Here is a 26,262-nt window from a genome sequence, read left to right as displayed (position 1 = left end):
CTATTGCTTCTTATTAATCATGTTGCCAGCCCCGTGGCTAATAAATTTGTGCTAATAGAACCTATGATGCTTGTTTTTTTGTGTGACTTTGTTGTCTACTCCTCTCTCTAGTGTTTCTGGCTTATGTTTCTATAGTTCTTCAAGGTTTGACTAGACCTTCAATCAGTATTCATTTCATTTTTCTTTTGTCCTCAATTAATGGAATGAAAAGTTTAGAGTTTGTTAGTTTTTTCCCCCAAGTAAATATACCAGTATATTAATACCTAAATTTATTTAGTCGGCACTACTGCAATCTGGAAAAATCTGCATAAGACTTTTTGATCCTCCATACCAGAGAAGAAGTCTAAATTAGTATGGTATTAAAAGATAAAGTATATTGATATTATATAATCATATATGTATATTTTTGGCATTTGAGAGTTTCTAAAATTTTTCTGTCATCTGCTAGCCTTTACTTGTTGTCTGCCACATCTGCAAATTTCCCCCAAAATTACCATTTCATTTCTTCTGCTAACCTGTGATATATTGAAACTACAATGGGGAAAATTGTGATGTGATGTGATACTTGAAAATTACTTAAAAGGCAATCTATATTTGTATAGAAATAAAATAATATAGGTACTGGATCTGTTTCTTTGACATAAGGAATTCTTTAGGTCTAGGAAACTCTTTACCAGTCTAAATAAGCATCTTCTTTGCAACTTATAGAATTGCCTCAAGCAATGAGAGGTTCACTCATTCAGAGTTACACAATGAGCTTGTGTCAGATATGACTGTTAAAGCTAGATTTTTTTGGTTTCAAGCTTAGCTTTCTATTTCTATACCATGTTGTCTCTAGAAATATGTTCTTTGGGTTAATGTAATGAAACAATTAAACTTTTTCCTCAGTTTTTTTTTTTTTTTTGTATGATCCTTCTATTTTTTTCTTGATAAATAAAAGCACTTTGAAATGTTTGGTTTTTAAAAAATATTATCAGATAAGTGAAATCCTGAGACTGATTATCAACTTTAACTAAATATTTACGTATTTCAATCTATTGAACTAATAATGCTTTAAACTTTCCTATTCTGAATTAGGAATGCTTTGAGTCATTATTGAGCATCCTTCACTGGAGTTGGACTACATTAGTTTTAGGAGTAGAAGAACTTCGGGGATTAAAAGGATTCCAGTATACTGCTACTCTTCTTGATTTAGAGAGATTGCGTTTTGTGGGTACTTGCTGTCTAAGGCTGTTACGTGTCTATACCTGTGAGATTTACCCTATGTCAGGTATGATGTAAATTTTATCAGGAAAAAATCTGTACACTTTAAGTACACCATTAATAATTGTTAAAATTTTTCTTCATTTGAAATTGTTGCTTTTAGCTTATACAGTTCTTCCCTACTGTTATGTCCTGATTCATTAACATAGATCCAGATCGCTGAGCATAAGTAATTGGTAACATTGACTTGCCATTTAAAAAATATATATATCAGGTTTTAATGAAATATTCTAGGTAAATATGTTGTTTTATTGGCCTAGTGTATTAATTTTGGAGAAATAAGTTATAATTTTAAAATCAATTCATTTAGTAGCTACTAAAATATATTAAAACAATATTTTCCAAATTTTAATACCCTGGTACTATATCAGTTTAGGAAAATTATTATAGTAGCCTCAAGTATTTGAGTGACTGATATTTTATTTATATTTAACATAAGCAAAAGAATTTGATTTTGTTTTATAGCCAGAGTATAACTTGTTTTGTTATGTATAGATATTTATGATTTTAGGTATAGAATAGGGTATATGCTGTGCATTTTAAGAGGAGTTTTTTAGTTTATTATTGTTATGATGTTTACACTTCATTTTGTCACCTTATAGCTACTGCCAAAGCAGTTGTAGAAGAAACAAGTAAATTAGCAGAGTGTATTGGAAAAACCAGAACTTTGCTACGAAAAATTTTATCTGAAGGAGTTGATCACTGTATGGTCAAATTGGATAATGATCCCCAAGGATATCTCAGTCAGCCATTGAGTCTTCTGGAGGCTGTCCTTCAGGAGTGTCATAATACCTTCACAGCCTGCTTTCATTCTTTCTACCCAACCCCTGCCCTGCAGTGGGCTTGCCTTTGTGATCTCTTGAATTGTTTGGATCAGGTATGTTAAGTGCCACAATACAATGGTAGAAATTTTCCTATTTTAAATTGTATGTTAATTCAATAGAAATAGAACACAAAGCAGGTTAATAACTCCAGATAAAATTTCAGATTCATATAGATGTTTGATATTTTTGATATGGATTAATTGACACCAGTCACATCAGTTTTATTAAATGATTTCTCTGGGCCTGTCAGTGTATATGATGTGCAGGGATACAAATGAAGAAGATGTAAAATAATCCCTCCCTACAAGGAGCTTATATTAGGGGAATTTGAAAGTTTCATAGATAGGTTCTATCATGCTGTTCTTGAAATAAATACACAGTAATTTTGCAAGGAAAACACAAACAACTAAGAAAATCAGGAAAGATTTCTAAATAGAGGAAGTTTTTAAGATTTATTTTCTAGTTAACTAGAGGTTTAAGAATCAGAAGTGAAGAGTTCAGGGATTCCAGGCATAGGCAATATCTGTGGAAAAACTTGTAGAAGCAGAAAATAAACCATCCTGTAGAAGAATTATAATTTAGAATAATAAATTTAGAAGTTTATTAAATAGTCCTCTTTATTATCCAAGTGTAGGATTCCTTGTACCACTATGGTAACAAAGGCCTCATTATGAAGGCTAATTAAGTCTCTTAATCCTAAGACAACTCCCAATAAATTTGTGACTTCTTGTGTACTTCACAGCTCAGTACTAAATAGCTCACTAGCTATAGTCATTCACTTACATGGTTAAACTGCTATGCCTTGTAAAATAGAATTGTCCATTTTCTAAATGAATATAGTGGTACCTAGAAGAGGACTAGGGGGGGAGGCGTGAGATTAGTGTTAAAAGTGAATTTTAAAGTATAGAATTTTGTTTTATAATCAATTTAGCACAAAGTTAATTTATACATCACATCAAGGATTGCCTCTAATGCATTCTAATTTTATAGTTTGTTACCCACTTTTCTGAATAACTAGCATGAAGTAATTGGACAGTATTATAAAGTTATAAAGGCAAGGGGTTTCTGATTTATCCTGTTTGCTAGTTAGTTAGATAAACCAAGATTAGGAGAAAATTTTTAATGCTTGTTCACATATGACACAAATATAAAGGATAGGAAATTGCCACTAGTATTAAAATGATCTTTTTTCAGATAATTCTGAAAAAGACCAGCCAGTAGCAACTCTAAACTATATATTTGTATAATAACTGAGGCTAGAAGGAAGTATTCTTTAGATGTAACTTGTTCAATATTCTTTATACACTATAGAATCAGTAACTGATCTTCGCAAAAAATCTTTGGTTTTAAATATTAATATTTGTTCCTATAGAATTTCATAGCAAAAGTAGCACTGAATTTCAGTGCAGTTATGTCTAATTCCAAAAACATTGTCATTGATCTATGTTTATTTAATTGTTATGCCTCAGAAGGCTTGGAATTTATATTCATTTATTTTGGGTTGGGATTTGGGTCTTTTTTCAAAGGATATCCAAGAGGCAAATTTCAAGACATCAAGTAGCCGACTGCTTGCAGCTGTTATGTCAGCTTTATGTCACACATCTGTGAAGTTGACCTCTATCTTTCCCATTGCCTATGATGGAGAAGTATTACTTCGATCCATTGTTAAACAAGTCAGCACTGAAAATGACTCTGCACTGGCTCACCGGTTTCCTCTGTTGGTAGCACACATGGAAAAACTCAGTCAGGTCAGAATTTATTTTGAAGTATTTCTTGTTATTTTTCTGGAGAAATGAAATTTAACTTGGCTTTATTACTTTTTGTCTTTATTTAAGAAATGAAAGGTAAAGATGTTGTTCATTCTAATCTGGTACCAAATGTTAATTTTCTTCTTTGCTAATTCTCACAAGATTAACCTTCTTTAAGGAGAATTCTCACTTGTATATCTGTAGGACAAATTTAATTTTGCTACAACTTCTCCAGATCATTAAATATCCATTTTAATGGGGTAAGGCAATTATCATGGAGAAATGTGACTGTTGGCATTATTTTCAGAAAATAATGCTAATATTTTAAAGTCAATATTTATTTAAATACTCCAAAAAAGAAAATGTATATTTAAGATTGCTTTTCTGAAAATCTTTAGTTTTTATTTTATGATTTCTTATAAAAAGAGAAGACATTGCAAAATCTTTGTATTTTTAATGATTTCTTCAGTTTTAAAATATAGAAAATGTGATGTATAATATGTACAAAATTATAATTATGAAGATTTTGAATAACTATTTTATTCAAAATGGAATTTTATTCTCCAATGTATTTGAGATTCAGATAATCATTAATTTATTTTTAGTTCATTATGATCTGTGTTAAAATATTATCAGAAAACTTAATGAAGTTACTATTATGACTGGCATTCTATAACTTTCTTAGTCTTAAATATGGCTTAGCCATATCATCAAATGATTCATTCTAAATGAATTGATTATATTTGTCCTTTAATTAATATGCATAAACCATAATTTTAATTTAAATGATTTTTTTGTTGTTGTTTTTTAACTACTCTGGGCATCTTATATATAAGAAAGGATAAAATGATTATTTTTAAAATGTAAGAACAAATGTTAAAATATATTGCCCAATGAATATGTGAACCTTCCAGTAATTATGATATATATAATCTTAATTGTAATTGCAGAAGACAAAAAAAGTATATAAACAAAAAATATAGGAAGAACTATTAGTGCTTTTTAATTAAGTTGTGCATAGTTAATTGCTTTATAATAATAGAGATATTAAAGTGGATCAAATCAGTTAGCTAAATGTTTGCTATGTGCAAGGCACTGTGTCATAACAATGCTTCAAGGTGTTTTGACAGCATTACATAGTGAAACATACCAGTGGTGTCTGGGGAGAAAGAAAAGCTCCATTGCTGGGAATTGCAAGATCAAATGCTAAGACCTGGCACTGCAAACTAGTGTGAAATTATGTATAACTTCTTTCATAGTTTCAAATTTTGATTTTCTTGTATATGAAATAGAATAGATATCCATTCCTTGTTAAAATAAAGAACAACAGAAAGCCCTTGAAATCAGATCTTGTTTAGAGTCCTAGCTCTGACACTTAATTAGATTTGTGTCCTTGGGAAGCCAATTTACCTTTCTCCCTTAAATGTCTAAAGTTGTCTTTACCAGTAAAATTGGAATAATAGTTGCACAACTCATCTTACAGAATTGTCATGGGGCAAGTTTAGAGTAAATTTTAAAAGTGAACTGCTTTTATTACAGAAATGAAAGATTGTAAAAGTGATCAAGGGCAGCTAGATGGCACAGTGGATAGAGCACCAGTCCTGAAGTCAGGAGGACCTGAGTTCAAATGTGATTTCAGTCAGCACTTCCTACCTGTGTGACCCTGGGCAAGTCACTTAGCCCCAATTGCCTCAATGAAAAAAAAAAGATCAAAAGAATAAATGAGTTTAGACACTAAATTTTTAAAACAAAATCTTTAAAACTGAATCATTCTGAATATATTCTTATTAGTGGAAACTAAGACAGCATTTTCGATATATTCTGTTTTATCTTTCCCTACATGATAGAGTGAGGAGAATATCTCTGGAATGACAAGCTTTCGTGAAGTTCTGGAGAAGATGTTAGTTATTGTTGTGTTACCTGTGAGAAATAGTCTAAGACGAGAAAATGAACTCTTCTCTTCCCATCTAGTCTCTAATACTTGCGGGTTACTTGCTAGTATTGTGAGTGAACTTACAGCATCAGCCCTTGGATCTGAGGTAATGATTATGTTATTTAGTTTTATATGTGTTGCTTTTAAATAAACCATAAAATTTTTATTTAAATGCAATTTCAAATGAAACAATTCATACAATTTAAAGAAAACTGACAAAAGTTTTCTTCTATTCTTCCTTTATAAATAATTTGAACATAGTCTCCTGGCAAATCCATCCCTTTCTGCCAAGTAACTCTTAGTTGGGAAATCAAGGCTCACACAGTTCAAAATCCTGGATTATTTTACAATCACAACAGCATTTTTGATGAAAACAAAGTGTGATAATATAGAAAAAGCAATAAATTAGAGGATAAAATGCAAGAATCTCTTTCTCTAGTCCCAGTTTTTCCTCTTATTGGTTTTGTGTCTGTGGTCAAGTCACTTTACTTTTTTCTTGCTCAGTTTCCTTATCTATATAATGAAAAGTCAATCTTCATCCAATAATGATTTACTAAATGTCAATTACCATTTGAAGAGAAGACTTGGAAGGAACTCTCATCAAATATTCACAGAATTGATATGCCTCTTTAAAAAAGGGTATTAAGTACACTGGGTTATTAAAAATATAGTATTTAAAAACTACCAAGTATTCTGTCCCCTTCGTTACCAAATTTCTTGTTGGGAACTTTATTATTATTTCTTCTTGTCTTGGTACATTTCTCTAGTTATTTTCAATAGACTTCTTCTTCTCCCTTCTTTCTCCCCCACAGATAAACTGTAGTGACCTTTCCCTTTTCACCACTTCAATCCAGATTGCTTACTTGTCTAGAAAAACATTCTGGCCCAGTGTACTGCTCTATAATTCTGACACTCCAAATGAATTGCAGGATCTTAAAATTTTGAGGAAACATTCTTTTCTGAAATTTATTCTGAGTATGGATGGCTATGGATCAGAAGCATCCCAGTTTCTCTCACCTGCAATATTTCAAATTCAAATAATTAGTTTTTAATATTTTATATACTATTATGTCTCTGAGTGAGTTCCAAGGATATATTTAATAAATTGCCAAATAGTTAACCATCTAGTTGTGCTTAAGGAGTTTACATTTCTAACCAAGGGTAATCTTCAAAACTTTAAAAAAAAAAATTAATTATAGCTATAACCTACAGGTCCCAAACCATTCTTTTTTTTAATTTTTATTTTCAATAGTATTTTATTTTCCAAATATATATTTTAAAAAATTAATTTTTAATACTATGTGTTCCAGATTTTTCTACCTCTCTCTTTTGCCGTCACCTCCCCAAGGCAGCAATCGATCTGATATATACATCAATCTAATATAGGTTAAATGCATGCAATTCTTTTAAACATATTTTCATATTTGTCATGTTGTACAAGAAAAGTCAGACCAAAAGAGAAAAAAAATCTCAAGAAAGAACACAAACAATAACAAAAAAAAGTGAAAATACTATGCTGCAATCCACATTCAGCAAATAACTCATAATATTCTTTGAAGGCCTGTTTTAGTTAGTGCAACCACAAATTCTTCTATTCACTTCTCTTGAATCTTTAAGACCAACCTGGATTAGAAACAAGTTCAACTAGTTTAATATACTATAAACCAAAACAATTTTCTTTGATTGTTACTTCAAATTATATATTACATATAGTTGTTAAATTGACATTATTTGAATGATCGGTATTCTTTGCTGGCATTCTTACAACAAACAATGTTTTCCAATCATTTAAGTAAATATAAAATAGTTATCATTGTATTTTGCTTTTTTTCTATTTTGTTGAAACTGTTTGCTCCTTAAGTGAATATATATTGGTGCTATAAGGTCCTCTTGACTAGTTCTTCATCTGCAGTGAAGTGATAGAGGGAGTTTCCCACAGAGATGAAATGGCAGATCTCCACACCTCCCAGCCTCCCCCCAATACTGTCTCACATATACTCCCTTCCAGAAAGTCAATCATCAGAGATATGAATTTGAACAAATCTCAGAGAACATGCTGTTTTTCAAAAAAAAAAAAAAAAAAATGAAAAAATTATAAGAATTTAATAGAAAAATATTTTCTAATGGTTACACTTGTAATGTTAAAATTTCAATTATCCTTATATTTCTTTTGGATAAGATAATATGGGTTCAATAATGTTATCTCACCTCACACCATTTCATTATTTCAGTAATATTTTATAACCAAATTTAAGAATGAACTTGTAAAACTCATTTAATTGACCTCCCTTTCATAAAAGACTTTTTTGTTGACTAATTTCTCCCTATATCATTTTTCCTAGAATTTTTTTTATTGGGAAACCAATTAACATTAGGTAATATATATTTGTATATTAGTCTATTGTCTAGAAACTTTCAGATAAATTTTACTTGGATAAAATAATATTTCTGCCTAGTACTATGAAGTTATTAATGTTTTCTTTTACATTTTTAACAGGTTGATGGACTTAATTCTCTTCATTCTGTCAAATCCAGTGCCAACCGATTTACTAAAACAAGTCAAGGAAGAAGTTGGAATACTGGAAATGGGTCTCCTGATGCAATCTGTTTTTCTGTAGACAAACCTGGTATAGTTGTGGTTGGCTTTTCTGTTTATGGAGGAGGAGGAATTCATGAATATGAATTAGAGGTCTTGGTTGATGATGTAAGTATTGCTGTTGAGTTAATATTACACTGATGTTGGCATGATAGATATTTTAAATTGTTGAAGAATTAGCATCTGGAAAAGGCATTAAATTTATTTTCCTTGGGAATCAGAATTAGAGCCCATGAACAATAATTAAAAGATGACAAATTTCTATGTTTAAAAAAATGTTTTACTCACATTTAAACCTTTCTACAAATAGGATGGCTTTCTTAAGACTCCCAATCCCAGAGGTACTCAGATGGAAGCTAAATAACATTTATTAGGACAAATATGAATGGAATCTATTCCATGGATAGAGAGAGAGAACTTAGAAGAGAACAGAATAAAATTTTCTCTCTTGTATTTGAGAAATATTGAATTTAAATTGTTAATTTTATTAAGAGATAGTCATTTAAGTAATTACAATGCATTTAGTCATTGGAGAACTATTTTTAGTCTTAAAATATGTATAATTTCTCATAGATTAAAAATAATCTTAACAAATGTTAAGTGCTGAAGCTTTTTTGCTACTGAATATAATTTTCTCACAATATATGAATCTAAGTATATTAGTATTTTGGTAGACAAATAATTTGGGTTTTGTATTTTAGAAACACATTTATGGGTCCCTTCTGGCACATTTGTAGAAAGTATTCTTCCTTTGGGTAGGACATTTAACTAGAGAAGAGATTCTAAACTTTTTTGTTTCATGGATCATTTTGGCGTTTTGATAAAACCTGTCTACTCAGTCTAATGTTTTTAAATGAATAAAACAAAATATGTGAGATTACAGAGGAAAGAAATTATATTAAAATACAGTTATTTTTTGGTCCTATGTAGAGGGGGAAAAGTTGTATAATGTGAAGGAAAAAGCATCTATGGTATTTGGAGAAAACTATCAAATAATGAAGTAAAATCACTAAGGCTTTTTTAAAAAGTGTGATATCATCTAATGTGATGTTTTACGTATCAGAAACTTTGCAAGTATTTAAGATCAACAATGAAATAAATATTGTTGTAGGTTGTTAAAAATTTTGTCAGCTAAGAATTATAGAACTTTTCATAATTGCACATTTTGGAACTTTTAACATGGATTTTTTTTTTCAAATAGAGTGAACATGCAGGAGATTCAACTCACTCACACAGATGGACATCCTTGGAATTAGTCAAAGGAACCTATACAACTGATGATTCCCCTAGTGACATAGCTGAAATCAGACTTGACAAAGTTGTTCCTTTAAAAGTAAGCTGAAAAAAAATTTATATTTTCTTAGTAATGGATGATGGTACTTTAAAGAGGGAAAAAAGTACATATTTGATTGTTTTCAAGATAGTGAAAAGATTTAATGAATTTTCATTGACATAGCTGATCCTAATCTATCCTCTACTTGAAAATGACCTGTTTATCATGTTGTATCTTGGTACAAAAGGTGCGTCATTCTTTGGCTTTGTGTGAAAATAGATATAAATTATACAGCAACCATAGGGAGTATCTTATTATCAGCTATAAGTTAAAAACATCAAAGTCTTAATTATAAACAGTAAGTGTTGAAAATGCTAAAGCTTATTATTATTGAATGCAATTTGATATGCTGTTAATAATTTATTTTTGATCTTGAAAGAATTATCAAAAAAAGATACTGAGATTTACCTGTAGAGTAGAAATAAATACTTTGCAAATCAAATTTAGATTCTGAAAGGGATTTTGGTTTATATCTTCCCTTTCATGGATTTATGCTAAGGAGCAGGTCAATTCTCCGAGAGCCTCCACAGCTGTGGATCATAACATTTGAAGAAGTTGCAAAGCAGTCTTTGTTGACACAGGTTTTGCTTGTGAACTGGGAAAATAAATTGGAGGCAGAGGGAAGAAGAGAGAGGTCAGACAACGCAACACCTCTCAGAGAGCTCAGAGAACAGCAACGGCCTCTCAGTCTCCTCATATCATCCTCTCACACGAGGAGATCCATTCTGCAGGTCTGGGTTGGATCTCCAACAGCCACTGTCAGGCGGCTCCCATATTACAACAGATTTATATCACATAAATTAATATTAATGAAGACACAGTCCCTCACAGTTTTTTGTGAAACTATTTTTGCTTAATCATTATTGTTCATGAATAAGCGAAAGTAAAAATTCAAAGTAAATTTATTAACTTTACCCTGTTGAATATCTCCAAGTTGTCCTTTATATATCTTGTTTGTAAATAATTATTTGCATATTTCACCCCCATTAGGCTATGACATCTTTAAGATTGGGGGCTATTTTTTTGACCAGTGTATCTTCAGTGCTTAGCTTAGTGGCTGAGACAGTCACTTTTTTACTTTTTGGCTTGAGAAAAAAATCATGGTGTAATTTACTTTATTTTAGTGTGTGTCACATGTAAATTATAAATGCATATTAACATTGTTTGCATCACTTGTTTTAAAGGAAAATGTGAAATATGCAGTTCGTTTAAGGAATTATGGAAGTCGAACAGCCAATGGAGATGGAGGAATGACCACAGTCCAATGTCCTGATGGTGTAACATTTACATTCAGTACATGTAGTTTAAGTAGTAATGGCACAAACCAAACAAGAGGGCAAATTCCACAGATTCTGTACTATAGGTAGGTGTTGTTTTTTTAATAAAAAGAACTAATACATTTACCTGTAAGGTGAAAGTCTTATCATAAATAGTTGTAATTCAGTTTTAATTTTTTTCTTTCATGAATCTATCAGCACTTTGTCCTTCTCTTTGGAGTATATATCACTTTGTGTAGGCACCTTCAAATTAGATGTTTTGCTTTCTTTATCATTCTTAATACCTAGCACACTCTTTTGAATACTTAATAAATTTAAAGCCAGCCTTTATTGTGATTTCATTTTTTTGTATTTTTTCCATTTTTAGTTAGTATTCTCTTTAAGTATGAATGCTTCAGGATGTTGTTAAATATCTAAAATCATCTTCATTGTACATGTATAGCTTTTATAATATTACTGTACACCAGTGCTTCTTAAAACTTTTTCCACTTCTGACACCTTTTTAGACAAGAAACTTTTACATAATCCCAGGTAAATAGATATATAAAATAGGTTTACAAATCAAATATTTACTGATAATCATAATTTAATGATTCCCATATTCAGTTAAAAGATCCCACAGGGGACTTCAAATCACAGTTTAAGAAGTTGGGCTCTAGACGATATCATTTTATTTAACAGCTTTGATATCCAAACATACCCTTTCATAAAATAAAATCCTGCTGCAATATTGGATGATCAGTCAGGAGGACAATATAGAAAGTGGTAAGAACACTGAATTTATTGTCATAGAGCATGGGTTCTGGCTCTGCTACTTATTTGTTGTAACCTATATAAGATCTAGGTACCCTCTTATCTTTGACCCCATGACTTTGGGAAGTCATTTAAGCTCTTTAAGCCTTAATTCTCCATTTTTAAAATGTGAGAGTCTCAAATCCTATGATACAACCATCCTATCCTACCTTCTGTTAGATACAAGTGACATTCCCTTCTCTCCTCTGTGTGTCTTTCCACTGGCTGACACCCTATCTGGAATTTGCTTCTTCTTCTCAAAATCCATGGTTGCCTTCACATATCAATAATCACGTATTACATGAAATCTTTCCATAATTTCTCCTGTCCATTAGTGTACTTTCTCCCAAATTGCCTTCAACTATGTGTGTATTACATATATACTTTTATTTGTAAGTTTTATCCCTTTAGAATGTTAGTTCCTTGTGGACAGAAACTATCTCATTTTTGTCAGTGAATTCCCAGTGCTGAGCATAGTGCCTAGTGTAGAGTAGATACTTTTAACAAGTACTTATTATGTGATTGGTCCTGTGACCTATATATCATGTCCATTGTAGTCCTGGAGAGTCCCAGAGAAACATACTTTTACCCATGTTTTCTGTCCTCTCTGAGCTCTTGTATGGTACCATAGGCAACTTAAGGAAAGACTGTGATGGAGAAGAAGCTAATGAATCAGTTCCCTTCTCTGCTCCAATGCTAGGAAGCGCAGGAGGATATGGGTGTAGCAAAGTCCTCTGATGAAAGGCTGTTGGAGATGAAACATAACCATCTGGCTTACCCTTGGAGGCTAGCAGTGGAGTCTGCTGCAAACTCAAGGGGTTCACCTAGTGACAGTACTTCAGCCACCTTGGAAAAGTCTCACAGCTTTCCAGGGTGAAGTAATTGTTCTAGATGACTCTGAAGTTTTTTTTTTTTATGAGAGCTCTGTAATGCTAGGAAATGAAAGGGTTGTTATTATCATTGACAAGATTACTCACTCCTGTGTTTTTGTAGGTTTTTATGAAACACCTTAGTTATCCAGTAATGTATAACATTTGTCAAAAAGTGAGAATGAGGAAATGTTTGATGGAACAGCTCTCTCTGTTTCTCTCTCTGGGCTATGAAGAAAAACTGAAAGAATTTTGATTCAATGCTAATTTTTTTCAGATTACTTTGAAGGAAGGGGAACAGGGTAAAGAGGCTATCGTGAGGCAGTGGAGGCAGAGATGCAGATACTAGGCTATTGACTTGTGAAAGCTGGATAGCAACATAATTATAATGGCCTGTGACTCCTGGATGATTTTCTTTCTATGTTATCATGTAGAGTTGCTAGCCTTCTTTCAGGAAGAGAGTTCCAAAGCAAAATGATATAGCATAATATCTGAATTATTTAGGCTATTATTGTGCCATCTTATGCCATACCAAAATAGAGAGAACCAGACAATGGTGAAATCATAATCTAGTTGCAGCCTTGGGGCCTATGTATCTCTTTTCTCAATTTAGTTCGTTCTCCTGTCCTAAGAGAGCACGGCAATTACCACCGATTGTGGGAGTTGGGTAATTTTGTTCCTAAAATAATCCCTGTCCCCAGAACATTTTTTTTTCACCTGAAATGTTTTCATTAAACTGGTTAATAGTGTCAGATAGCATATGACTATTGACTACTTTGAATATTATTGTTGAGGATGGTGAGCAGTATTTTTTTTTCCTTTAAATTTGTGGATTCAACTTTTAAACTATTTGTTCTTATCAATTTTTTAAAATTAAAACTGAATTTGCAATTTGCTACCACCAGCTAGTGATTTCTTGTTCTTGTTGGTATATCAACAAGGTATTTGCTATGATTGAGCAAGCATCAGAAACAGCTTTTTATTCAAGTCAAGTTTCTGCTGATTTATTTATGAATTTCCTACATTATATTTATCAGAAATCTAAGACCATCAATTAACAGTTAAGTTCAAAAATTAAATTATAGAGACATTTCTAGATAAATAATTGACAAAGATAAATGATTTAGCCAGTAAACATTTATTGATACACCAATGTGACAGGACATACTACTATCAGATTTCTCTGGACCAACTTAATTGTTAATGAACTGGCATTTTTCTTTCTCTGTCTGCCATAGATGCTAGTTGGCATTCCTTCTGTCTAAACTAATTGAGCAAATAACTTGTCACGAAAATTATTATACTATTCTACTCAACACTTTTCCCAAAGCAGGGAAAAATCCTTATCCATTTTCTTTTTCTGTTCTAAGACAATTTAGACTCTTTCATATCCCATGGTAAACTTATAAGTTACCTGCTGGGTAGCTGCTTATGCTCAGCCATTACTTAGTAACAACTTGAGACAGTTTGAATTTCAGGCTGTCAGTTAGGATCTGCTGACAAAATGTGTTTCTAGAGAACCATGATTGTAATAGACATACTTTTTTTTAGGGGAGGAAAGGTCTTATTTAGTGGTCTTTCTTTTACTTCAAATATATAGGAGTGAATATGATGGAGATTTGCAGTCCCAACTTTTGAGTAAAGCTAATGAAGAAGATAAAAACTGTAGTAGAGCTCTCTCTGTTGTGAGCACTGTTGTTCGAGCAGCTAAAGACCTCCTGCATAGAGCTCTTGCTGTAGATGGTAAGATTCCGTTTTTTAAATTTTCCTATGTTGTCTCATTAATTTCTTCTTATGCAGAAGAGTAGACTGTTATTTTTCATGGGACAAACAGGGATTCCTCAATATGTATTTGACCTGTTCAAAATCAAATAGAGTCATTGCCTGTACCTTTGACATAATTGATACTTTCTCACTCAATCTTGAAGGAAATAAATCCTATATCTTAAATGACTTGAGCAATTGCTTTATCTTCTTTCTTAATAATTGTAAAGCAAAAGCTGGAGCTACATATCTGGCCCCAAAATTGTTTTATACTTCAGACAACTTATCCTCATGACCATTTTTGTTTCTTTCTAGTTTCTAAAGTATTTTTTAAGAGTGATAAGTGGGGAGTGGGGGTGGCGTCATTTTAACATGCATACATACATACATACACACACACACACCACATATATGCTGTATTGTAAATCTATTGCTATATATATATATATTTATATACATTGTGTATGTATGTGTATTATGAACTAAAGATTGTTTTAATATTCTTTTAGCTGATGACATTCCAGAATTGCTTAGTTCTTCCAGTCTCTTTTCCATGCTGCTTCCTCTTATAATAGCCTACATAGGGCCAGTAGCTGCAGCTATTCCCAAGGTATGTAACTTATTTCTCCTACATTTAATTTTATATTTACAGCTGAAACTTTAGACATTTACCTTTAGAAGGAATCTTTACAATTTCAAGTACATATAATTAAGCTTAAATTTTAAAAGCAAATATTATAGTGACTTGCAATAAAAAAGAAGTTAAGAATCTTGAAATAAAGTTCTCTTCTTGAAAATCCTTACTGTACTATTGTGTACCTTTGTATTTGTAACTACTAGTGAAGAATGTGGAAAACTTAAGAGATGGTGGTGGTATTTATTTAAATAGGAAAGTAAAGGGAAAAGTTATGGTTTGGGCTATTTTGTATAATCAATAATAACAGGCATTTATAAGTACTTACTCTGCATTAGTAACTGTGCTTTAGACTACATATAAAAAAATTACAGATATAACAGTCTCTGCCCACAAGTATCTTGGAAGTCCTATTCAGAGCACATGAATTCAGAGAAGAAGTAAATAGAAAATATACACAAAAAGGGGTGAGAAGGTTGGATAGAGGATACTATGAATTCAGTAGATTAGGAAAAATCTCTTGTAGAAGAAGGCATTTGACCTGAACCATGAAGAAGATGAAAATTCTGTAATATGGAAATAAAAGCTTGCATTTCAGATATTCAGGACCACCTCTGAAAAGGTCTACAGAGATAAGAAATGGAATGTCATCTTTAGAATCCAGCAAGTTGGTTTGTTTGTCTCTAGCATAAAATGCATGATTTATTCAAAAAGACCTACTTGCCTAGGAAGTAGATCAAATCATATAGGGAGAAGAGAGAGAGTGAACTTGGGGGTTCCCATCCACACTTCAGGGAGACTAGTTTATTGTCAAAGGAAATTTAGATGCAGTGAGTGGACTTGTAAAGGACAACATTACAAAAATGGCGGGTTTCTAGCAGTTTCAGATACTATAGAAACATTTTCCTTTGAGTTTAGTCTTTAGTTAAGATTGAGTTCATCCTTGGTCTTGGAGAAAACAAGTTCAATAGATTTCTTGAAAGCCAAATTTCAAAGAGCTTAAGAAAGATAACAAAGTCTCTTTGTAGAAGTTTTAAAGTGAAAAGGAAAAGAGACCTAGGCACAAGTTTGAATGTTTACCCGGGTCAAGGGAAAGATAGGGTTGTTATTGTGTCATTTTTATTTTTTAAGTGAGAGAAACTTAGCATATTTGTACACAATAACAGAAAAAAGTAATTTGAAAAGAAATCAAGTTGAAATTATTTATGTGACAGTATCCTAAAGACAGGGTTAGTAAGTATATAAATAGAGGGATTAGTTTTGACATAGAGGAAGATCATTTATTTCTCTGATACTAGAAGGTAAAAGGAAAAGAAGGGGATGAAAAGAGATCTCTTCTGAAGGTTTTTTTCAATAATAGGACAAATTGGGTCAGCTAGGTGGCACAGTGGAAGGAGCACCAGCCCTGAAATCAGGAAGACCTGATACACAGACAAATATAACATATTTATGTTGTATATATTTTTGGAGAATCTAGAAATTTATAAAGGGAATTTAGCTCAGTATTGTGAAGTGTTGAGTTTTATCTTAAACCAAAAAGAGAAGAAAACAGCTTACCAGTGTTACATCGTTGTCACTGAATAAATATTTGTTGAATGAATTAATATTAAAATTGTGGGATGTATCTAAATATAAGATTTAGATAAAGGAAATTTTACCCAAGCCTAAGATCTACATTAAAAATTAAACATAGTCTTTTGTATCCTAGGTGGCTGTAGAAGTCTTTGGTCTTGTCCAGCAATTGCTTCCTAATGTTGCCATTTTAAATCAGAAATATGCACCCCCTGCATTCAATCCTAACCAATCCACAGATAGTACCACAGGAAACCAACCTGAACAAGGACTTTCAGCTTGTACTACCTCTAATCATTATGCTGTCATAGAAAGTGAACATCCATATAAACCCGCATGTGTTATGCACTATAAGGTAGGTTGTATAATGTTATTTTTAAGAATTTTTTCTATATTCTTGAGCATATGGATTTTAAAAAACTTGATCCACATAATAAGCTTATTGGTTCAGCCACATTACTGTTTTTCAAAAGGATACAAAAGAAGTATCATAAATTTTCTCTCCCATCAAGGTATTTAGATTGTTTATTAGAGAAATATGATCTAACACTTATCATAGGTCTGATTCTAATAGATACCTGGTCTTTTTGATATAAATGTTCCCTACATTGATTAAGATCCTTGCCTATAGTCTATCAATTGCCCCTTGCTCTCTTTATAAGACTTGGCTATATCTTTTTGTTGCCATTTGTTTCTCTGATGACATCTTTTGTTACTGCATCCCTTGGACAATGGTGATATGTTGTAGCCTGCTAATAACTCTCACCTGCCTCTCCTTTCCTTTTCTGTAACGTACACCTTCAATTCTATAGAAACGCTAGTGTTACATAATTGGTCAATAATATTCAGTAAATATTTATTAAGCTCTTACTATGGGCCAAATACTGTGCTAAGTGCTGAGAATACAAATTCAAAATAGACATTCCTTACCCTCAAAGAGCTTATTAAAAAAAAGTCCTGAAGTAGAACAGCCAGATGAGAAATGCAATATATAAACTGAGATTCTTTCATTTTTGGGTTCAAGGCTCCCCCTTCCCATCAGAGCAAAGAAGAATAGTAGTGAGATAGAGTATCAAGACTGATGAGATCTTGCAGGATCTCTCAAAGAGGGCAGTCAATCTACAATTGGAACACAGAAATGTCACTCAACTAAAGCAAAAAATATTGCACTTCTATGCAAAGTCACTATTATTCCTCTACCCTCCATAATAAAAGATAACACAAGAAACCCACATATTGTTCTCATATCCCCATAATGTCAAGAAACCTAGATAAAGAACTCAACCCCAAGAATTTATGAGAAGACAGGAACAAAAATTAAAAGATGGATTACATTTTATATCTTTGAGATGATACTCACATCAGTGAAATCACAGATCCAAATATGAATGAATACTTGATAATCTTATTAATAAGTATATTATTCATTAAGGTATGTTCATTAGAGTGAATTACTCATGACTCCAATTAATTTCTACTAATTTTTAACTTTTTAAAAAATTTCTTGTTTTTAAAACATTATTAGGTTTTTTTTTTTAATGAAGCTTTATTCAGTTTCATTCTGTTAAAAGTGGATAAAAAGCAAAATTTGAATAATTCTAGTAAGTTTGTATTTTTTCCTGGTCATGATTGCCTTTGTGGGTTTTTTTTAATTATTATTTTTAATTTTATCCTGTGATTACTCTCTCTTCAACCTCCCATTGAGCAAATTAAAAAACAAAAACAAAAAACAAATGAAACCCTTAATATGTATAAATGTAGTTTGGAAAAACCAAATTTTTCTACATTAAATATATCTGAAAATGTATGTCTTTTTCCAAATTTTAAGTTCAGTACCTCAGGAGGTAAGAAGCATGTTTTATCTGCATTCTTTTAGATTCATATTTTATCATTAATTTATCAATGTTCTAATGTTTTTCAAAAATGTTTTTCTCAATAAAGTTACCATATATATTGTTTTTCTAATTCTACTCACTTTACCAAACTCAGGAGAGAGATTTTACTATTTTTATGGCATAATAATGTTTCATATTCATATTCGTATGCCACAGTTTTGATAGCCATTCTCTAATAGAAGATCATTCTTTCTAATCTGCAATTTTTGATTACCATGAAAAGAGCCATAATAAATATTTTTGTAGATCATAGATATTTTTCCTTTTTATTAATTTCTTTGGGATATAGACCTAATATTTTTATTGCTGAGTCAAAGGATATATGCACTTTAGTAACTATTCAGCATAGTTACAAATTTCTTATCATCCATTTTGGATCATTTTACAGCTCCACCCATCACTGTGGCACCTAATTTAACTGTTTTTCTGTAGCCTCTCCAACCTTTGTCATTTTTTTCTTTTATTGTTGTGACCATTCTGATGAGTGTAAGGTAGAACCTAAAAGTGGCTTTAATTTGCATTTTTCTAATTATTATTGATTTAATGTTTAGATTTTTTTTTCATGTTTGTTGATAGTTTGGAATTCTTCCTTTAAAAACTTCCTGTTCAAGAAATCTATAGCCAAAGTAAAACTAGAGTACGTTATAAAATGCAAAATGGATCATTTTGATTATATTGTTAAAAAAGGTTTTGTACAAACAAAACCAATGCAGCCAAGATTCGAATGGAAGTAGAAAACTGGGGGTAAAATTTTTACGTACAATGGTTCTGATAAAGGCTTTATTTCTAAAGTATATAAGAATTAACTCAAATTTATAAGAATACAAGTCATTCTCTAATTGATAAATTGATAAATGGTCAAGGATGTAAACAAACAATTTTCAGATGAAGAAAAAATGCTCTAAATCACTATTGATCAGAGAAGTGCAAATTAAGACAACTTTGAGGTACATACCTGTCAGACTGGCAAAGAAAACAGGAAAAGATGATAAATGTTGGAGGGGATGTGGAAAAACTGGGACCTTAATACATTGTTGGAGGAGTTCTAAACTGATCCAACCATTCTGGAGAGCAATATGGAAATATGCCCAAATGGCTATCAAACTTATGCATACCCTTTAATCCAGCAGTGTCTTTACTCGGCTTGTATCCCAAAGACATCATAAAAGAGGGAAAAGGACCACATGTGCAAAAATGTTTGTAGCAGCCTGTTTTGTAGTGGCAAAGAACTGGAAAGTGAATGGGTGGTCATCAGTTGGAGAATGGTTAATAAGTTATGATATTTAAATGTTATAGAATATTATTGTTCTATAAGAAATGATCAGCAGGATGATTTTAGAAAGGTGGGAGAAAAGGAGGGAGAAAAAATTTGGAACTCAAGGTTTTCAAGGGTGAATGTTGAAACTATGCATATATTTAGAAAATAAGTTATTATTAAAAACTTTAAAATAAATTAAAACCTTCTATTTGTAACTTTTGACCATTTATCAATTAGGCAAGGAGGTGTTTAGATTATAAATCTTAATCTTAAAATAAGGAATAATCCATTCCTTAAAGGTTTTACACATCCTAAAAACCATTACATTGAATTCCCAATCCCCATATTTATGCCCTTTTTTTTTTTTTTTATTTCCTTCACAAGCTAATCATACAATATTTCAGAATCTGATTCTTTTTGTACAGCAAAATAACGGTTTGGTCATGTATACTTATTGTGTATCTAATTTATATTTAAATATATTTAACATCTACTGGTCATCCTGCCATCTGGGGGAGGGAGTGGGGGGTAAGAGGTGAAAAATTGGAACAAGAGGTTTGGCAATTGTCAATGCTGTAAAGTTACCCATACATATAACCTGTAAATAAAAGGCTATTAAATAAAATAAAATAAAATAATTTTAAAAAAAAGAACTGGGAAAAAAAAAAAAAAGGTTTCACACATCTCCTTATGTCTTACATATTTTCTCTTTATCAGAGAAACTTACTGCAAATATTCCCTCCCCCATTATCTCTTTTCCATTTTCACTTTAGCCACATTAGACTTGGTTGTGCACTTAAATTTTATTTATCAAAATTGTCCATTGTATTTTATTTAATGTTCGTATCACTTACATAGACACAAACTCTTCCATTTTCCATAGATTTAAAAGGTAATTTCTGTAATTGACTTTAGGTGACTTTTCCAGATTGTGTAAGATGGATGACAATTGAATTTGATCCTCAGTGTGGTACTGCACAATCAGAAGATGTTCTCCGTTTGTTGATTCCTATTAGAACTGTTCAGAACGCTGGATTTGGACCAAAGGTGAATTCTGTTCATGAAAACCTCAATTCATGGATAGAATTAAAGAAATTTTCAGGGTCTTCTGGATGGCCAACTATGGTTTTAGTCTTGCCAGGTAAGTTTTTTTGTGTACTTTACTTACTGATAGTTACATTGAGTATTGTTCACTGTACTTTGAGACAAAAACAGATGAGAAAAGAGACCATATCAAGAAGAGATGTGAAAAAATAATTTTGAAAATAGAATGAACAGTGTATTCTAAGGACAAGACAAACTTGCTTACGTTGGGATATAAAGAGTTATAAATTTGAATAGACAGAGTAAAACCAGATTATAGAAAAAAATAAACTGGATGTTTATTCCTTGCCCAAGTCAACCCTTATCCTTGTGTACACTTGATAATAATCTTTTCCTATCTTTTTCAAAAGATTTCATCTTTAATCTTTCCCTATTTATCTCAGACTTTTAAATTAACCCATCAAGTTATCATTCAATATCTATTTTCTCTTTCTCAGCCAAACTGCTAGAAAATGCTATCTATATTCTCTGCTGCTAACTTTTCTCCTGACCACCATTTGCATTCTGTTTTTCAACTTCATCACTCAATTGAAACTGTCCTCCCCAGCATTAATGCAGATTTCTTAATTCCCAGATATGCTTGACCTATCTTCTACATTTGACACCATTTAACAGTCATTTCTAGTTTGTTATGGGCTTCAGTGACTTCTGTGACTCTTTAACTATTTCATTTCCTACCTGACTTCTTCACTCTTTCTCTTTCCCTTCCTCTGTTTCTGTCTCTCTCTCTCTTTTCCCTCCTGGCCTCCTTCCCCCTCTTCCTCTATCCTCTTTTTACTTCTTTCACCCTTTCACCTTTCCCATGTATCTCTCCTTCCCCTCTTTGTTTTTTTCCTCTCATCCTCCTCCTCTTTCTTATTTTCTTCCCCAGTCATGTGATAGCACTATCCCCCTCCCTCTGTACATTCCAGTGGCTCCTTTTTATCTATAGGATAAAATATAAACTTCTTCTTTGCATTTTTAAAACCTTTCATGATCTGAGCACAGTCTGTGTTTGTAGCTTCACTGACTATTACTTTCCCCACACTGTACAATCCAAACAAAATGGCCTTCTCTTTCTGCATTTCCCATTTCCATGTTTTTGCACTGGTCACCTTCTCACCCCTACACCCATCCCCTGACCTGGATTGTAATTTTTCCTTACATCCCTTCCCTGAATTCTGTCTTCAAGAGGCAGCCCAAGCACCAGCTTCTATCTGAAGTGTGTTTTTATTCTCCTTATATTTATTCTGTATATCCTTATAAATTTACTTGTAATCTTGATTCAAGTGTAAATTACTTGCAAGTAGTAATTATTTCATTTATTGTATTTGTATCCTTAGAAGCTAGAATCATATGGTACATAGGTACTTAATAATTTTATATTCAATCAAGAAGTTTTAGTTAGCCAGTCATCTGCCAACTGCTTGCTTCCTCTTGTATCCTTTTGGATTATATAAATCCTATAAAGACATTTTGGTCATTTTTTCTTAAATATTAATGTTATAAAAATTAAGCTTTAAGAATCTGTAGTATGGGTTGTGACTTGCCATCACTGATGCCAAATGAACCTTTCTTGAATATGGACTATAGTAGAATGAACACCAAATTTGGAGTCAGGAGACTTAGTTTCAAATCTTTGCTTGTTACAGTACAATGTTTATCTCTTAAAATTAGAAGATTAAACTAAACTCCAAGTGATTTTAGATATAGAGCTCTATAATCAGTTTTGTGATCTTAATCTGTTCTCTCTTCTAGTACTAAATCATAGCTTTTTAAACACTAACAACTCCAAAACATCCAAAATAATATGAGAGTAATAGCACAAGTTAATGCCTCAGTAATTATAAAATCGTATAGTCCTTTCCATTAACACAAAAGAAAATACATTTAGTAAGATAATGTAGGCAAACTGAACTAAAGAACAACTATTAAGGAACAAAACCAATATAAAAACATTCTGAGTAGGAAATAAAGCAGCCCTGAGTTGTGTGGATAGCTTATAAATAAATAAATAATTGAAAGATAACAGTTGTAATTCAAAAATAGGGAAATTTGTTCAAGACTTAATGCTGAGAAATTATCATTGTTGAAGTTGATTCCTTAAGTAAATATAAGATGATATTCCTTATGTCATTTATTTTTTATTATTCATTTCTCTTCAGTTGGATATCTTTAAAAGTATCAAGTTTTGGAAAAGTTAAGACCCAGCAAACAAGCTGTGTCCTCAATTTGAGCATAACAATTCTTTGTACTCACTTTCTGGATGATCTCTGCCACAGCAAAATCCCAGAATTGTTTCATATAATTATTGTACTGTTTAATCCAGCACCAGGTGTTTTCTGAGCTTGGACAAGTACCTACTATATTCATATTTCAAGTCATGATTCACTTGTCACATTGTTGCTTTTACCCTTGATAGTCAGGGCTGCAGTTCACTACATGGGCTTGGTTTAAGTATTGAGATTTGGCCACTCTAAAGAGGGTCTCCACTCGCCAGGCCAAGGCTCTGGCACATGTGTTCTTGCTTGCAAGCTATTTCCTTTACTTTGAAATTAAACTGTTTGATTTTTAAGTGTCCTGTTCTGTTTGACTCCAGCCACCTGCAAATTAGAGGCGGGTTCCATCTGGTTTATAAAAGGAAAAATAATTAAAGGAATAGTTTCATTTCAAGAATTTTATTTTCTTAGGAAATGAAGCCCTTTTTTCATTAGAGACTGCCTCAGATTATGTGAAAGATGACAAAGCTTCGTTTTACGGTTTCAAATGTTTTGCAATTGGATATGAATTTAGTCCTGGTTCTGATGAGGTGAGAGTGAATCTTTTCCTAATTATTTTAAGCTAAGCTTTTTTTCATTGGTAGTATTTGGTTTCTAAATATCAGTTACACATTTTGCTCAAAGTTTAAATTCATTTTTTAACTATTATTTGTAATGTAAATACACACACGTGCGCACAGACACACACACACGGAATACATTATTTACATGTTTATATGTTAGGTTCTTTGAACATTCTTGATAAATGGAAAAACTGAAACTTGAGTTTGCTTATGGCTTGTGGTAAAATCAGCTCAAACCATCTTGCAAGATCTGATTTTTAAATTTTCAGTGTGAGTTTTTATGCATTGGAAATTGGTATACTACAAATCAGAGTTGATTTATTATTTTGTGGGTGGTCTGGACTTAAAAAAGTGATGGAGAATATATTAATAATGCCACTTAAACTTAAAGTTCATCATGTGTAGATGTGGGGGGAAGGAGGAGAACTGGTTGTTAACATTTGCCAGCTCATCTTTATCTTAAATTAAACAAAAATCTCTGTGGTTTCTTAAGATGTAATTTTTGTAAATTTTTATGCTCTTCTTGGATTTTTCTCACAAATCTTGTACATACAGCTATCAATATATAACCTAAATAAATAATTCAAAAGTAAATAAGTAAATGAGGCATTAATAAGTGAATTGATTGAAACATCCCTGCCTCTTCTAGTTCTTCACTCTCCAAATTAGCTTAAGACTAAATGCATTGTGCAATTTCAATTTTGAATTTTTAAAAATGTTATCATCATATTCATCAAATTATGCCTGGTCCTGATCTCAGTTACTGCTCAATATGCCAAGAAAAGAAGAGTATAACTTCCATAATACAGAGCTTTTTGACAAAGACAAATTCCCCCCAAAACTAACAACATAGATGTGATTTTTCTTTCTTATACTCCTATGCTGCTTAAAAGGGTGGGGAAAGGGAGGGGAGAAATTGGACTTGAATCTCAACTCAAATTATTAGTAGCTTGTATTCTTTCCCCTTTTCTCCTCCAAAATGTCTTACAATTGTAACAGAAAGGGAATGTTAAATATATACAGGAAATGTCATTTCTCCAGTTAATTCACTTAGTTATTCCCTGTGGGTTGATAATTTTTTGGTTTGTCATGGAGCCTCACCTATATTTCTTTTAAATGTTTAAAATTTAATTCAGCAAAATAAAACATAAAATAAACGGTTTTAAGAGAAAAAAAGAAAAAGTTTCTCAATTAAGAATCAAATTCTATGGATTAAAAACATGTTTGCTATCCTTAGCATTTATATTAACCTGCCATTCAAGATGAATTATTTTTCTAACATATTAATTCAAAAGTGAGCTAACACAATTTTCCTGAGGTTATTCAAAGTATATTTTTTGAGAGCCTCCTTCTTGCCAATTTTGATTTTATAGAAATACATTTTACTAACCTAAGTACTGACATCAAACACAAACTTTTAAATGAGAATTCAATTTGTAATTTTACAGGGAATTATTCAGTTGGAAAAAGAATTAGCTAATCTTGGTGGGGTTTGTGCAGCAGCTTTAATGAAAAAGGATCTAGCACTTCCTATTGGTAAGTAATACTATATTCAGGTATTCTCTTATTTTGCACTACCTATTCACCTAATACTAAAAGTATTTCTCTCTCCCTCTCCCTCTCCTCCTCCCACCCCTTTTCTCTCTCACACACACAAACACACACATTCGGGCACACACACGCATGCACATAAATGAAAATCACTGTACTTTCCCCTCATAATCTCTTCTTCCCAGTCACTTGTCTTATAACTTTAAATCACCACCCTTGCTGTTAGAAGTGCCCCATATCTAATTAAGATGCTTATTCAATATCTCCAAGTATGCTTGTAATCCAGAATCACTCTTTCTCATTCACCTCTGTCCTTCCTCACTCCAGTACATTCCTAAACTATAAATGCATGCCTATTGGTTAATTAGGGGAAGAGAGTTCTGATTGCTTGAATGCAAAACGTACATTTAAAACACTTACTAAATATTTTCCTTATCCCTTCCCTCTCTCACTGTAGCTTTAATGTCTTTCAAGTGGCTACAAAGTAAATATTAGATCTTCCTTATAATGTCCTTTGCCATTGATTTGGTGTCTGATGCTAAGTAATTATAATTCTTGGTGTGAGGATCTCAGAAATAATCAAGGGTGCTCAAGTTAACTAAAGTTCCATTAAGCTAAAGTAGCATAATTCCTTTCTGTTTTAATGCAAGGGTGAAAATATTAGATTAAAAGAGGATTCCTATAAATATAGCATATAGCTTTATGTTAAATACATGTTGCGAGTTTATCTTATTCTTCTATACAAAATAATGGGGGGGGATATTCCTTAGGTATTGGAATTTAAATGCAGAATTTTATAAAATTCAGTGTCAAAAAAGTTTTAACATTTTTCAATGAAACAATTTGTACAGCAGGTAATGAATTGGAGGAAGATCTTGAAATTCTTGAAGAGGCTGCTCTGCAGGTAAATACATTATACATTATATTGTAAATTACAATTTACATTGTACATTGTAAATAATTATAAATATATTTACAAGGTAAGTCATTTTACTTTACAAATAATCCATGAATCCAAACTGCATTTG

The 26,262-nt window shown here is 31.8% G+C and overlaps 1 protein-coding gene across 2 annotated transcripts in view; it reads left to right on the top strand.

Moving 5' to 3' along the window:
* Positions 1 to 26,262, top strand: part of MYCBP2 (MYC binding protein 2) — a 312,149-nt gene that overhangs the window by 158,769 nt on the left and 127,118 nt on the right. Inside the window, exons 31-44 of one of the 2 annotated variants that reach the window (XM_031958523.1) lie at positions 1,078 to 1,270; positions 1,866 to 2,140; positions 3,614 to 3,835; positions 5,683 to 5,874; positions 8,266 to 8,472; positions 9,566 to 9,697; positions 10,882 to 11,060; positions 14,236 to 14,378; positions 14,909 to 15,009; positions 16,742 to 16,960; positions 20,674 to 20,899; positions 23,532 to 23,650; positions 25,132 to 25,219; positions 26,089 to 26,138. In XM_031958523.1, coding sequence (XP_031814383.1) covers positions 1,078 to 1,270; positions 1,866 to 2,140; positions 3,614 to 3,835; positions 5,683 to 5,874; positions 8,266 to 8,472; positions 9,566 to 9,697; positions 10,882 to 11,060; positions 14,236 to 14,378; positions 14,909 to 15,009; positions 16,742 to 16,960; positions 20,674 to 20,899; positions 23,532 to 23,650; positions 25,132 to 25,219; positions 26,089 to 26,138 — 2,346 coding nt within the window. Of the gene's footprint in view, positions 1 to 1,077; positions 1,271 to 1,865; positions 2,141 to 3,613; positions 3,836 to 5,682; positions 5,875 to 8,265; positions 8,473 to 9,565; positions 9,698 to 10,881; positions 11,061 to 14,235; positions 14,379 to 14,908; positions 15,010 to 16,741; positions 16,961 to 20,673; positions 20,900 to 23,531; positions 23,651 to 25,131; positions 25,220 to 26,085; positions 26,139 to 26,262 lie in introns of both variants that reach the window. The other variant, XM_031958522.1, reaches the window with a different exon arrangement.

This window comes from Sarcophilus harrisii, chromosome 3, assembly GCF_902635505.1.
Source record: "Sarcophilus harrisii chromosome 3, mSarHar1.11, whole genome shotgun sequence".
In the NCBI taxonomy this organism is placed as follows: Eukaryota; Metazoa; Chordata; class Mammalia; order Dasyuromorphia; family Dasyuridae; genus Sarcophilus; species Sarcophilus harrisii.
The sequence above is the reverse complement of the archived record's forward strand: the minus strand, read 5'-3'. Positions and strand labels throughout refer to the sequence as shown.